The sequence below is a fragment of the Prorops nasuta genome, unplaced genomic scaffold, assembly GCF_024137725.1.
Source record: "Prorops nasuta isolate Cenicafe-Biocafe unplaced genomic scaffold, Cenicafe_Pnas_1.2 PNAS00003, whole genome shotgun sequence".
In the NCBI taxonomy this organism is placed as follows: Eukaryota; Metazoa; Arthropoda; class Insecta; order Hymenoptera; family Bethylidae; genus Prorops; species Prorops nasuta.
In genome coordinates, this window is record NW_027116800.1 from 5,431,311 (window position 1) to 5,446,979 (window position 15,669).

Here is a 15,669-nt window from a genome sequence, read left to right on the forward strand (position 1 = left end):
AGTCGATAGCAGTATCGAAGCTCGTTCAGCGAGCGGTTAACGAAGACCGGATATTGGATAGGTTATTCATCTTCGGCAATTCGTCATTTTACCTATGCGCGAGGTGTCCCGTGGCGATTTCTGCTGCCACGCACGACGATCTCTCAATCCGTCGCGTCGCTTCTTGATAAATCCACGTCGTTTTCTCCATCGGCCGAGAAAATTGGACACTCCGAGCGCAGCTTCCTCGGACGCTTTTCAAGTAGAAAGTTCATCCAAGCGGTTGACATCCTCGTTGATCTTGACGTACGAAGAAAGACCATCGTCAGCCTCGGAGATCTCGGCGAAGCAGGATCTGGGTCATCAGGATCGAGGTCAATGACTCCTGATGTGAGCGAGCATCAGGACATCCTGGATCCCCGGAAACTTCCAGCGGACCTTTCGGTCCGGAGCAAAATTCCTGCTGCTGGAATGGTCCATCGGCAGAAGGGAATAATGGCTGTGCAGATATCGCGCGCACGCTTTCATTCCCTCTGCAGAAGTTCGTAGAGGGCCGATATGTAGGTCTGAGCCATTTGCAGCGTCTCGAACTTGCTGAGCTTCCTGTCATTACCCAAACTCGGCACGACATCCCTGAGCCTGTCAAAAGCGTCGTTCAGACTGTTCATCCTCCTCCTCTCCCTGGCATTGGCGGCCAGTCTCCTCTTCCGGAGAACCTCCACGCCCGGGGCTCCACTTTTAATCTTATGCAGGCCATCCTTGCCTTTATGATGACCACCACCGTATTCGACGGTGGAAGCGTCCAATTGACTATCCTCTGCCCTCTGGTACCTGGCCTGATCACACTTGGCTAAATCACCGCTACAAGTCTCGTTCCTCTGGACGCTGTAGGTCGCACCCAGATACAAAACGTCCCTCTGAGGATAAGGATTCGCTTCCGTTCTCAGGAAGTATCCGTTGCCCTTGGACGCTCCGTAAGACTTGGCGTTGAACGACTCTTGGCTCTGATGGGGATACTCGCACCTATTCCCAAGGACACTAGCTGTATGCTGCGCCGACGTCATCTTCTGGTAGTCTTGCTTCAGGAGGGATGACTCGTTGAAGGTCGACCTGTCAGCGTTGTAGTTGGCGGTGGTCTCGTAGCACTGGTCGTTCATCCTCAGGAGCTTCGCGTGGTCCTTCATGCTCCTCGGTCCAGGATTGCTGCCATAGTCCGTTTGGTTGGACTCCTGGTGATAAGCCTCGTAGAACTCGGAGAAGCTGAATCCTGGCGGCGCTGTCACGTGGAAACTCGCGTTCGTCGCGCCGATCTCCTGGTACTCCTGATGGTTTTGGCTATCTACCGAACTGACACTACCACAACTGCTGCCCCTTGACCTCGGGGGCTGTGGATACTGTTCCTGGTGGGGCCAGCAGCGGTTGGACTCTGGACTACTGGCCGATCCGTAACCCTCCGAGTCGAGCAGATCGTACTGCTGAAAACTGCCGTATGTTGTCATCCTCTCAGAATCACTGCTCGCGTCCCTTTTGATAATCAACCTTCGAACCTCCTCAACTCAGTCTCATAATACACGGGCGGCTGCTCCTCAGCATCGAGGGGTTCTCCAGGTTCGAACGACCCCGTGTAAACACGGAATCGGTAATCGGTTCTTCTCGATCGATCGATCGGTTCGGCTTGTGGACCTTGACTAGTCTGACCTTTGACCGTTTCGATTATCAGCGACCGATCTCTGGTTAGGTCTTCCTTCCAGTGTATTTACCGATGGTGTAATATCGTGGTGGATGATTCGTGGGTTCGATTGGGTTCGAGTTGTTCCCCGGTATGTGCTTCGCGCACGGAAGCGTTGCGTAAACTGACTTTACCTGCGAGGATCTCGTGCGTCTCGTGGTCTGGACCACGCTGCCCGGTTTTCTTGGGAGGTAGTGGTGGGGCAAGGGCCCCGGGGCCCCACGTGGAAGGGGCTCCTGGAGGAATGGAAGGGGTCCACGGGGAAGTGGGCATCTCTTTGTAGAAGCCGCGCGACCGGACACGCCTCTTGTCTTCCTTTCCTTTGCTGGGGGCTCTTCCAGTCAAAAGTCGATCGGATAAAAGACTGTGATCAGGTAGCGCGACTCCTGCACGGGTCACCCCCTCCTATACGTGCACGCATTGCGAACGCGCGCGCACGCACACACTCGTACTTTCTCCTTCTTTCTTTCTCCCCCTGCAGCTCAAAGTCAAGCTGGCCCGGCGCCAGACCTCGTACACTCTCATAATTAATGGCGTGCCGAATCGACCAATAAATTCCTCCACTTCCTCTTCTTACTACGCCAATTACCTCCTCTGCCATATAGAGCAAATACTATTCCAACCACGACTACCGACTTGTCCAATATTTGCTTTAGAATTTTTTCTTCAGACGACAAATTTCACTAGTTGTATTTTTTTTTGCAAATCTAACCTCCAGTGCCATGCTCGATTCTGTAGATTATATATATAGGTAATTCTTGGTGATACACTTGTATTTAAATGGAGTGGCAACAAAGAATATTATAAAAGTTTTGGACTAGTCATTTTTCATCGAGTCCCTAATAGTCTCGATACTTTACGAGATTTTAAATTCACCTGGGCAGGAAAGTGTGGACAAATTTGACTGGTTTACGAGGACCGTGTAGTGGTTCACCAGTCAGTCTTCCTTTTGTAACTTCAAGTGGACAGTCCATTGAGGGTCTATTCTCGGAAAATACCACCACCGGTTACATAAGGAAAAATCTAGTTTTAAAAATGTTCGATGCTAAAGATTCCACCGAGAGGATAATTTGTGAATGAAAAAAGAATCTTGGAAGAATTCCATTTGAGAGGAATTGACGCGTGCAGAAACTGTATATAGAAAAGGGAAAATTTGCGAGTAACAAACAATTGCCGCGCATTTTAGCTGCAGGTTGTCGCGTGGAAAAATATGCGATGTTGACGAATCCTGTTGGAACTGACTATTTTCGTCGTGGGCAAATATCAACGGTGGGCGCGTGTTTGGACATCCTCTTATCGATAGAGTACTGCTAGCGAGGTTATAAACACTCAAAGAGTAACGCCGCGTTACGTCACATCTGTAAATCGTAGGCATTGAATTTTTGAAAAATCGCATATCGACCTTAAACAGGATCAATCTTTCAGCTTCCGTTTGAGAACGTATAACTAATAATAATAATAAGGTTCTCAGTGTATATTTAATTATAGAAATTGATTAGTTATTAAATTAATTATGGGAAAGCTATTACTGGGCTTGCCAAGGTCGAAGCTTTGTTTTCCCAAGATTATCGCTTCGGTGATTAAAGCGTGGCGAATTCGTCGTTCGTGGTTTGCGGAGATGTTAACCCGTCTGCTGTGTACGCACTGGCGAGGAAAATTTTTCGGGTCTGGAGAAATGGTGGCGGGACGGGACCGTCCTGGGCGTGTTTCTCATTTGTTTTCCCGACGCTCTTTCGGCAAGCAGAACCGAACAGTTCTGCGATGCCGCTTTGCTATGCCCCTGGAAACCTCATTATCCCACGCTAATACGCAACAAATGAGTCGAGACTGAAAAAGAGCGCGCGACCCAAGTCAACTGTTGCTTCAAACGCCCCTAAGTCTCCCCTGATTTATGACGTATATATTCTCGTACTTATCTACGAATCTCAAAAATAAATGGCAAGATTCTTCCTTTTACTCTTGAACTTCTACAAACTGCATCGTGATCTTTCACAAATGCGATATCTAATTGATTTAGAGACTTTTCGGATCACACCCTTCTTTAAGGACGATAAACCGATCATTTCAATCGTAATATTATACTAAATTTCAAAAATATATAGATTTGACCATGCAGTGAAGCGTTCTTTCATCACAAACAATAAAGTTTCAAATCAAATCAGTAGCTGCGTTCTCGATCAACATAATGGGAGAGAGAAATCCTGTGCTAGGGAGGAACTATGATCAATGTCTACTGATGAAGAGCATAAATTGATTATTACCTTTGCCTCGTCTCTCGTATAGTTATAGTTCGGACAATCATCAATGATTTACAACATAATGGCTCGTTTGACTGATGCATACCTGCATTACCTGCTAGCCTGCCATGTCCACCTGATATCTTGCAGCCTCCCCCTCCCCCTTCCTCCGACACGTGTACCTCACACAGCAAGCATTCCATTAATCGATGCGTGATAACCAGTCATCCCAACACCCTGACAAAATATCTCCACTTTTAATCACTACTTTTTTCCCATCTAATCACTTCGCTTTTCAAGCTTTTTTTCCAATGCTCAGATTAATCGCGGCATATACCGTACGAGCTATATCGAGTCTCTAAGTATCATCCTCCATTCGCCAATTATTATTCCTCGATAATTATCCTATCGATTATTATTATAGCAGCAATTATTAGATAACTTTTTCGAGCTCTGATCAATCTCATCTCTCGCGTCACACGCAGCTAATGAATAAAGCTGCTGTTTTGCACGTTTTTCGTTTGCTTGACTTTATAATCAATAGCTCTCTCAGAATCAAATCACCCCGCTCTCTCACTACTTGGAAGTAAGTAAGCAATTTTGACATTTTTTTCTTCCTTCTGCATTGCTGATTTTCCAGTTTTTGCAGCACACTCGCACAATCGGGGATACCACTTCGGAGGATCGGGCTCAATTTATATTCAATCTAACCTGAAATTACGATTAGTTTATCAACAATGCTTCTCCATAAGGTAATTGGTCAATTGCTAGTCAGTTCCTTGCAAGATTCGCCGTTTTATTTCAAGAAATTCAAGTTTTTCAACGTATCGCTCCATTATCGAGCGAAACATTTTATTACACCTTCCTCGGCTGGATCTTTTTCCCCACTTACCTTTGTAGCTGGTTAGATTACCTTAGTTTCGCGGCGCAATAGAGTCGGGCGATCGGCAATTTTGATTGATCGTACGGTGACGTTGTACCTCGGACCAGCTTCCGTTGTCCCGACTACGTGTGATGAGAATGATTATTTTCAATATAATCGATTGCCGTCTTCACCACTGATGGACAGATAATGGGATAGACTTTTAATGGAGAAATTTCCATCGTCATTTTTTCTCCCCAATCATTTTTTCAAACATTTCGTATATATAACCCACGCTAATATATTGCTTCCCTCAATTTCTCAAATATTTATTTATCACTCATGTATAGTTGTCTCGCTTTCCATCTATCACGATCCTTTTCCTACAACACATTAAGCAGGTATTCCAACGAAAAATAATTCACGATTGCATCCTTCAATTTTGTGCATACAAGGAGCACCGATGCTTCTCGTGAAAATACACTCCAGCGAACAGTCGAGAGACGAGGTAGTTGGAAAACGGAGGAGATAATGCTCGTTTATCCAAGTGAAATCGATACGAGACGCATAAAAGTGAAAGCTTTGAATTTAGCTGTGCATCCTCGAGAAAGCAGCAAATATCGATTATCAGATTTTTTCCACTATAGACTGCTCATTCTCAACAATTCCGTGCAATTGAAGCAAGAAAGTGCATTCTTCCGTGACTTGGCTTGGTATTATTTCTCTGTAAAGGTGTCAAGAGATGCAAAAGAGTGGAATGAAAAATTGGTGGATGAGCTAGTGACGAGGGAGAAGTGTGCATTGGGGAGGGAGAGTATTGGGCAGATGCAGACACACGAACGCCCATTTTCTTGAGTTTTCTGCGATTAACGAGGGCTTGGTAAATGGACCGGTCGTTGCCATTTTGCGGGGGATACTTTGGCGGTTCGTGGGCTACGGGAACCCGCTGAACCTGTAATTAGAACACCTTCGGTGTGATTCTAATTAAGGGCTGGCCATCCCATAAATCTCCAACATTTATGGGGTCGCGTTTGGTGAACCCCGTGGTGCCCCGATCCTTCTCTGCGGATCGTTTAGAAAATCAAACCTTCGGCAAATGTAAACGCGTTCTCAACCCGGAGATTCCATCCCGATCGTACATCATACACCTAACTGCTCTCGAGCTAGAGCAAACCTTCGCTCTCTTCAAATAAGCATTTGCACCCACCCACTTCAATATCCTTCCAAGTGTTATCCATCGCGATGATTGTCGATCCTCCGCAATTTTTCCTATATCGACATAGTCATAATCATCAAAAGCTTCTGTATCCAAAGTCACGCGAAAAGAAGCTACAATTTTATCCAATATTAAAAAATTGCACTTAATTTCATTGATAAATGCTAAAATCGCAAAAATATCAGACAAATTTATGACGCGTGATAAACGTATCTCTTTTATTTCTCGGATTATAAAATGCTCAACTCCTCGTTAGAATTATTTGAACATTTTTTGTTAATCGTGAGTTTTGGAGGAGTCGAAATGGATCGTTGGTGGTCTCGGATATTAGCTGGCGATTTCATCGCCTGTGAGAGTATCTCGTGGGGATCTATCGTGGATCCGGGCAGCATCAGTATGCACGTCTTCGCGATTCTCCCAATCTACGCAGATCTAACTGTGCTGAAGGATAGCCGCAGCCAACGATTCGCTGACTCCTGCAAGCTTCGTCATCCTTACAGCACCATTCCTCTCTCGCACTCTTAAAACTTCTCCCAGCGCACGTATATACCTTCTCGCATCTCCATGCATCTCCTTATCTGCATTTCGCCAAGGAAACACGTTCGTCCCATAAATCAGTCAATTATAATGGCGAATTAATTAATTAATTTATTCGGACGATCAATCTTAAAAGCCAGGACATTTTAAATCTGTCAGTTTTGCTTCGTCCAGCGAAAATCATAATTTAATGGCACTAATTTGAGCGATCAATCCGATCGAAGGACGAGAAGTTCCTCGCGGGAAGTGGAGGTTAGGGTCAGTGGCAGTAATGCTCGAGAAAAGAAAATTCCGCCCGCTTAATCGATCGTATATTATCGACTAAGATGGAGAGAACGATCGAGCCACCGATAGTTTGACATAAATCATAATTATCTCACGCGACACGTTCATCAGCTCTCGCAGGACGCATCTCGGCTTACGCTCCTCTACTGCACAAGAAGCTTCTCTTTTATATTTATACCAAGCTCGATCCTACCTCGAAGCTCGCCCGATTAAAAAATTGTTTCAGATTGTGGTCGTTGGTTACAATACTGTGCGCTTATTAGAGTTTCTTCGCTCGAAACTCGAATGACTTACGATCGGAGCTCATCTGCCTCGAGCTGGAATATTTTGACACTTGGAAGCTCGCGTTACGCGCAACGGGATTTTTTGACCTCAACCCCGGATAGTTCTGACAGTCTTTACGTTGGTGGGTGATATACCGGGCAGGTCACGTAGCCCCGACACCCCAACACCTAATCCCAACCAACAGAATCCTCCATTCTCCCATTGCTCAGAATATATATATATATATATATACCTAGAGCCTTTACGCGTGCTATATTATAAATTTTCAAGCTGTTAACGTTCGTACCACTTCTCGAATTACTTCCTTTTACAACCATCCGTATTCTCGTGCTATCAGGAGAGATCATTGCACCTTTCATAATTTCACCATTTCCCGCGAAAAACGCAGCCAGTATTCCGTCTATAAATAATAATGTACCATCGTGAAATAGAAAACAGTACAATGGACGATAGTTATAGGAACGATTTTCAGTGTTCAATGGTGAATAAAACTTTGAACCGTCATCGAACTAATCAGGAATTTATTGAAACGAGCGATGAAGAACGTTTCTTAAGAGTAATTCGAGTATAATTCATCGGCCAAGGCAGCAATGGTTGGTATTACGCGTTTAGTTTGGTTGTTCTTGGTTGTTGTGCAACTGATGCCAGCGGATATGTGAGAGCTTGCATGGTGTCCACGTCGTCGTTTATAGGGACGTTAACAGCTCTCTGACAGTCTGTTAACGGGCCAATAAAATGTCGGGATTCTAGGAGCTCTCATGCGTAAGTCTCGATCTGGCCATGGAAAAAATTCTTGGCGAGGTCCTTTAGAGACTCTGCCTCCTTTTACGAGGGTACTCCGGATTGTGCGAAGTTGAAAAAATAGCAAAGATTGTATATGTTGGATATGAGATAGAAGACGGAGGGGGGGGGGGGGGAGGATGGGGATTCGAACGTAGAATATAATAGTATTATACAGCATATATATATACGATGACTCGTCGTTTTTCTTTCTTTTCTGCCCTCCCCATTTCCTGCACTCTTTGTCTCTTAGTTCCGGCAACTAAACCTGAATTTCCAGACGAACCTAATGGACGAAGATTTCGTATTAATCATGATTACCCAGATGTATACCGCGCTGTGGAATCATAACTATAATCGCAGCTCATGTACGGTAATCACAGTTAAAACTAGAAATGAGAGAAATCAGGCTACTAAGAACGACTCTCGATAAAATCAGAAAGCTAAAAGTTTCGAGCGAAAGAAATTATTGCTATTAATTTGTTCTTTTTTCGCTCCAATATATTTTCTTCTCTATGCTGTATGAACAAATCGACGCACAAAGACGTGTTATGTTCGTCTTTGCAAAACGTGTTTTCGGTGAAGACTCGTATTTCGAGGCTTTTCTCGAAATATCTTGCAGCACAGTTATTTTAGAAGAAATTTTAGAGAGAGTACAGTGAGTTCGATAAGTTTTAATGAGCGATCTGATTAAAAATGGATAAAGGAAAGCTGAAAAGGATATGACGGCATTAATCGGAAAATCATAGGATCAACAGCATTATCCTGGATGCAGATAACGGCCAACCAGATGTTACCAACAACAACGCCACCTAGGAAGTAGCTTCGCTCTGACACCTGCCTCGTCATTCTCAGCTCCACTCTACGCAGTCTACACTACGGACTTTTCTCCCTGTGTGTATTGCCGTTTGCCATTGTAAGCGTGCGTGTGTGAGCCTGCTAGGAGAAAAGAAGGAGAAAAACCGAGGACGGTTCTAATTTATGCCTCATTTGCAGCGTTTCTTCTTCGCGTGCCAGTTATCGATCACCATAAACCACCAAGTACTATTTAACCATCATTCTCTGCCATTTTTACAAGCCAATTTTCTTCCCATCCCATTATCTCTAATAAATGAATCATTCCTTGTTTTTTTTTTATTATATAAAAATAATCTAAACTTCTCCTGTCGACAAAGATTGCAAATTATAATTATAGCTGATTTTAAATGTACATTCCTTAATTGGAGAAATATTCGTTGGTTGGTTTTCGCTCTATTTTCGAGTCTCAGGTGTTACTCGAAAATGTGCAGAGCCTTGGAACAGATCAGTATGGTCGATTGTACCCTTTATCCCCGTAGAATAAGAATTAGCCATACTTATTACTTATTCACGTTCTATTAAGAAGCCAGACACACTTTTATCACCATCATTAGAGCCCTTCCATTCTTATATCTACATTTGGATCGATCCAGTATTTTTTATTTATATCACCATAAATACGAAAACAGCAAATTTTTAGTACTCGGGGATAAGGGGCTCGCGAGTGTTTTAGCAAATTAATGTCGTCATGGGGCATAATTGTTAGCATTTGTAAAATTGATAGTTTTATCAATCGATGCATGGAAAATTGAATATCGATGGGTTATGGGTTCTTCCCCTGCTAAAGCAATTTATGAATCATTAGACATGGCTGGCTGAAGTTTGGTAAGCTATCCACCCCTGCAGCGTAATATGCCTCTAGCTACCCCAGTTGCATTATAAACATCATAAACGTCATTGAAGCTCACCATAACTGTGCGTTTCCTGCAACGATCCATTTTCTTCTCTCTCTTTTCGGTAAACGTGACTAATTTTTACACGCGCCGACAAGCTTCGCCGCCATTTGTTCTGCCCAATCGAAGTATCGATACGCTTTACCTTTTTCTTCTTCGTATTTTTTCCAATTTTCTCCAAGCTCTCGTAACCACGTTCCCCTCATAATTCTCTTCTTGGTAAATTAGAAAAATCAATTTTGAACTCCATTCGAGGGCTCCATATACGTATACCGCTATGTCCTCTTTATCCAATTGTTCGTGATACCCGTTTCCTCATTGCTACCGGTCGCTTATAAGCGATTTTTCGGTTTTATTGGTGAAGCGTGCGCGTGGATAAATGAAAAGGTAACTTTTGATTCATTAGATGCATTTGCGATGTCGTGCGTAACGATCCGTGCAGTAGCGACAGTGCTACGTTCGTATAAATTCCAACGAACCTCATACATTTCGACCGTTACCGTGCCAAGTAAACCGTAGTGGTGCTATAGCGAGAACGCAAAAGGTTATCTTAAAAATCTCCCGCTAAAAAGGTGCGCCCCGACTCTTCAGCCGTGACGAACTTACAGAAATTTCGAGTCTGCTACTTTGCTCGATATATAAACTGCGGCTTTATTGCGAGTGGCCCGAATCATTGCGTTAAATTCTACGAGAATTAATCATTGCCAATTGTCATTTCGATAGGATAAATAAGGAGCTTTGGGAGACTCTTTAGCAGAGACGTAGAATTCAGTCGTGATTACTTCATTATTTGGATGGAACATGCGTATAAACATGGAATAAGTGGCAGAGCACCGTTACACTGAGACAGTGCTTGAACGGTCGAGTGCTTGTAGTGTGCTCTCAGTAGTGATTTTCCTCGAGTACCAGAGTGCCATTCAAGAGTGTCTCTTCTTTTGTCACTGGATTGTCTTGTACGATCGGCCAACGTACACTGCCGATCAAAAGTCCCCTGTACCTTTCAGGATTTTACACAAAACCTTCGAGTTCTTAGGTTTGCCTTTACCATATTGCATTTCGTTTTTCTTTCAATTTACTTGAGCTCGAAGAACGTCAGTCGCTCGAAGAAATAATTTAGACCAAGATAAAGACGAATTTTTTCATAGGAAATTTCTACGTTTGGCAAAACTTTTGATGGAAATTGTAGTTGAGGTCGAGGGCGATCAGTTTCGTCATTGAGAAGAGTATACTATATATAGCATATATATTAGCCTCGAGAAGAGGTTACGTATTTGATGCATAAATCTTACTATTGTATAATAATTATTCTGCGTGAGTACTTCTTGAGTAAAGTTTCCTTAGGAATAATGGTACCTGATATAGCTAATAGTAGACCGATTTCTGCTTTTATTTTTGGAAAGGAGTTAAAACTCTTTGAATTTTATAGAACGCTTTTATTTGATGCAAATATACAATTCAGTTGAATTTTGAAAGAAATGAAAAAGAAGGTTCAGTTTTTCATAGAAAATTTAAGGAGGACTTTGTGGGTTTTGAGGTAGTAATTTGGATAATAATAAAGAAGGTAAACAATGGAAGAGTTCGAAGCAGAAGCTTGACGAAGCTCCAAAGAAAGTAGGAGTTATCTGGCGTTGCGTTGGTCGGTCGCGTGCCGTTTTGCTTCGATGCACCCAACGATTTCTCGCACATGACACACGTATACGTACCGGAATACGGTATTACGATATTATGCGTAGAATTAAGTGCGACATGCCACCAGTAACGATGAGCCACGCGACTGGCACGTGGACTTTACAATTTCTTCCCCCTTTTGCAATTTACCAACTTTTCCAGTTTTCCAGCATTTTTAACCCTTTGCACTTGTTATATAGGTATATCATCTCTTTTCTTCCACACAGTCATTTTTCTCTCACGTCGACCCGACCCTTTTTCGCATACTAATAAGAGAAATAACCTTGCACGTACAATATAACGCATTACAGTATTATTTTTACAAAATTTGATCGATGAAATTCTGCAGATCTGTTCAAGTAGGATAGTTGACTCAGTTTGATGGGAAAGCACGATTATCAAGAGATAAGACACGATAATAAGACGCAGCGTTATTAAGATCGAGAAGATTTGTATAAGAACCGGGCAAGTTTCTCTCGGGAAAGTTTCCATTATGGCTGGAAAAAGTTTTGACGGGGGAAAATAAAATCTTGAGTCTCGATGCTCAGGTGGAATGATTAATGTCGATCAAGCAGCATCAGCGAGTAAACGGTGCTGGAAGAGTTAATATGTAAATTACGAAGTACTATATACATAACAATAGGTTGACTGGGGTTGGGAAACTGGAGAAGATGCTTGTGGTAATCGGACGCTCATCATCATCTTGTCTTCTTACCGTTACCTACAAAATTCTCTTCCAATATAATACGAACCCTGTGTAAAATCGAAGAAATTTATTTACAATCTCGATTATAGTATGGAAGAGAGACTCTCGAAAGGAAAGGCTGGCGAAATTGTTCCATTGAAGGTATAGAGAGAGAGAGAGAGAGAGAGAGTCCCAGATCTTATCCGATCCAGCGAGTTTTTTGTGAATGAACTTTTCTCTCCGGAAGGCGATTTTTGGGACTAGTGGTCAGTTTTTTTCAAGGTGAGAACAACGATCGCCGGGAAAAAATCGGTAGCAGAGCGGCGATTGTTACACGGTAGTTCACTTAAAGATGAACGAGGAAGGAGAACTTTTACGATCCGGTCGCAGTAAATTAGCATCGGAGAAAGAAGAAAGGACTGCGAAGGCGCGCGCGCGCGCTCGGGAAAAAGTCGGGAAATCGGGTGGTAAATCGTCCACTAATGGACGTTTCCTGTCGAACTTTGTGAAATCGGCCGCGAATATTATCCAGCATCGTTGACGATTGCGGGACTTTGGCTGACTTCAGGTAGTACTTCTCGCTTTACGGTACCGACTCGAGTGGCTGGCTTTTGCCAACACGCTTCCTTCCTACAAAGTAGAAGATAACTCCTAATCCTCTTTGACTCGTTCCGTCTTTTCATTTCGTACAAACTACTTCGCGTTCAATTGCTAATCTCGACGATTGTGGATAAAAATGACAGCTAGACCAACCGTAAAAGTATCAACTGGTCCGAACTGCTTGTATTTGTGTGTGTGTGTGTGTGTGTGTACACAGGTCTACCGTCCATAAGGAGTTCTTTAAAGTATAGCTGGATGAATCGGTCGGTTGGATCGATTTGATGAATAATCGATGCGAGAGTTTTATCCGATTTCCAATGGACCGAAGAGAGACGGATTTCCATAGGATGGACCTTTGAACGTAATTAAACGAAGAAAACGGGATGCGTAGCTTTTGAACGCGTTCATAAATTTCAATGAAAATGCAACGTACGTTAATTAGATAATCGGATGATATATCGCTTGGTTAAAAGAGGAATGGAAGTGAAACGTGGTTACTGCTGGACTTACGGTATTTATCCAAGTATTAGTCGGCAGAATGATCTTTCTTCTTCCTCTTATTCTTCTGATTCCACTCGAGAGGAAGAGCCAGTGACTCCTCGAATGTCCGCTCATCCGTGAAGTCGCAGCGAACATCGATCACGAGGCTATAGCTATTTGCATTGGACGCCTAATGACCTTGTAGGAATGAAAAAACTGGAAATAATGTTTTTATTTTTGTTAATATACTTTCATGCTGTAGCAGATTGAAACGACTGACAACGTAATTATTTCTGGCCATAATAGGCTCATTTGGAAATCACGAGCAACGAAAAACTGACTGTTAGTTTCTCTCTCCATCATTTTATGACACACGATACACTCGATTGTGAGGAAAGAGAGAGAGAGAGAGAGATTTTTTGTCAAGCAGCTATATACAGTTGTTTGTTTCGATATCAAATGATTAGTCTATTTGAGAGTCGAGTGGATCATAAGATGAGCTTGAGGAAAAAATCCGTCCCTAATTCTGTTTTTTCGTTTTGTTTTTTCTAGGGAGGGATTGGGTCGATCATAAATTAGGCGTGGACGATGACGTGTCGGGGATGTTTGGAGCGAATCGCCACATGGCACGAGCCGGCATGGTACAATGAAAGTTAAGGGATATGGGGGGGATTCCCCTATAGAAGGTACCCCATCAAAGGTATAGGACGAAGGTAGCATCAAAAAGGTAACATCGAGAAGTCAGTGTCATCTGTTGCATCGGTTACGTCCTGTTCACTGGAACGTGCCCGAGTCGGTGGTCACCGGGCATAAAAGAGGGTGCCGGGGGTTAACTACCCCCTAATTACGGACCCACTCCAACTGGGTACATTCACCGACAGGTTTGACCGGGCCACGAGCCAAAAACCGATAACCTCACCACTCTATAACTTTTCCCCTGTAGACTCATTATCGTTAATCAGCCTCAGCTTTATCGCTTTTCTTTAATTGCGGGCTCCGTCTGGAGAAAAATCCATTTTACGTGCTTTTCACAAATTTTTCGCAGCACACCGTATTCTTCCTCTTGCAGCGAAGAATCGGCTCGCGCGACAGTCTTTTGATCGTCGAGACTGTAGAGAGCGAAATGATCGTTATTACATCAGTGGCACATGTTGCTCGTCAAGTTTTCCGATAAAGGCAGTATCGCGATTATCATATCACGCGTGTAGTATAATGTGTCCCTTTATCATTATCATATGTTTGAGCCTAAAATTTTGGTGCAGTCGATTCTGTCGGAGGACTCGTAATTCTCCGACAGTTGGTGCGCGAAATAAACGAACAAGCTAAAAAGTCCAAAGAGTCTCGAGAGTACAGCGAAAGCACTTCAATTTCTTACTCGCGAAACCGATCATTCCCAACGTCTTTGGTCATCTGTTCTCTTCAGGGCTGAACCTCCAAATCCATGCACATAGCCCTAAAGATTTCTCATCGCTATTCTCTACAAATTTTTCGATATTTTTAATCGATTAAGTGATTGATGCAATATCCATTTCTATATATAATACGTTAATAATGCGAACATATTTAAAAAAAAATCCACCCGAATAATTAACTAATTTTATGATTTATGGCATCAATGTTTGACAAGTTTAAAGTGGGATTTCATATACATATTTTAGTTTCAAGTTTTTGATAGGTATAGATGGATTTTTGTACAAAGAGTCATGAATTTTTGAAATTTTATACGTCCCTGGGTGTCAGGTTTCGGATGAGAGGCGCGTGCCGCGTGATCTTCGCAATCATATTAGCGACACCCATGAATGCCACGCTCTTTTTTTCCTCCAGGCACACTCTGAAATCTAACGAATTCAGCGACGACGCGCGACGCCGCAACAACCTCTCGCGATTGCACAGCGCTGACCGATAATTTTCCCAGCGAACAGTATATATAACATATGGTCCGCGTGCGAATCCATAATCATCTCCAGCCCCACAAAAATCCACCGCTTTTTGCCTCTCCGCACGTTCATTTCCAGCACGGAACTTTGCCGACTACCGGAAGGACCCGACGGGTTAACAAATAATGCCCCCTCCACCCCCATATTTTTTGGTGAAAAACGGGACAATACAATCGATTTTTCAGCAACATTTATATAATTTTTATATTTTAATTAATAAACGTTATACAAAACTGAGAGCTGTATGTACTAGATTGATAGTGCAATTACGTCTTCAATGTACAATACAAATTATATGTTTTAATTGTATGAGAGATGCTTAAATTTGGTTCTTGTGAACAAATTCCGGCACTGACTTTTTTGATATCATAACTGCACGTATGTTCGAAAGAAAAATCGGCTCTGTATAGTAGACGCATTTTGTATAACGCATAATTATTGATTTTATATTATATAAGAAGTCATTTTCGACGGCAATAAATTATTCCATTATTTCATTGGTTATTTAAATCGTTTACGGATTTAATGTTTCAAAAATATAGACTGGGTATAAAAACTATGAGAAGTGCCTGTGGAATGTGAAGTGTAGAATATCGTAATGTTACCCGTAATATAGGTTGCATTTGAAATGTAAATAT

The 15,669-nt window shown here is 42.7% G+C and overlaps 1 protein-coding gene across 1 annotated transcript; it reads right to left on the reverse strand.

The window, feature by feature from the left end:
* Positions 1–453: 453 nt before the first annotated feature.
* On the reverse strand, positions 454–1,478 carry LOC136786074 (uncharacterized). Its single transcript, XM_066747570.1, has one exon. It carries the CDS (start codon positions 1,476–1,478, stop codon positions 504–506), a length of 975 nt encoding a protein of 324 aa, XP_066603667.1. The 3' UTR covers positions 454–503.
* Between the last annotated feature and the right edge of the window lie 14,191 nt (positions 1,479–15,669).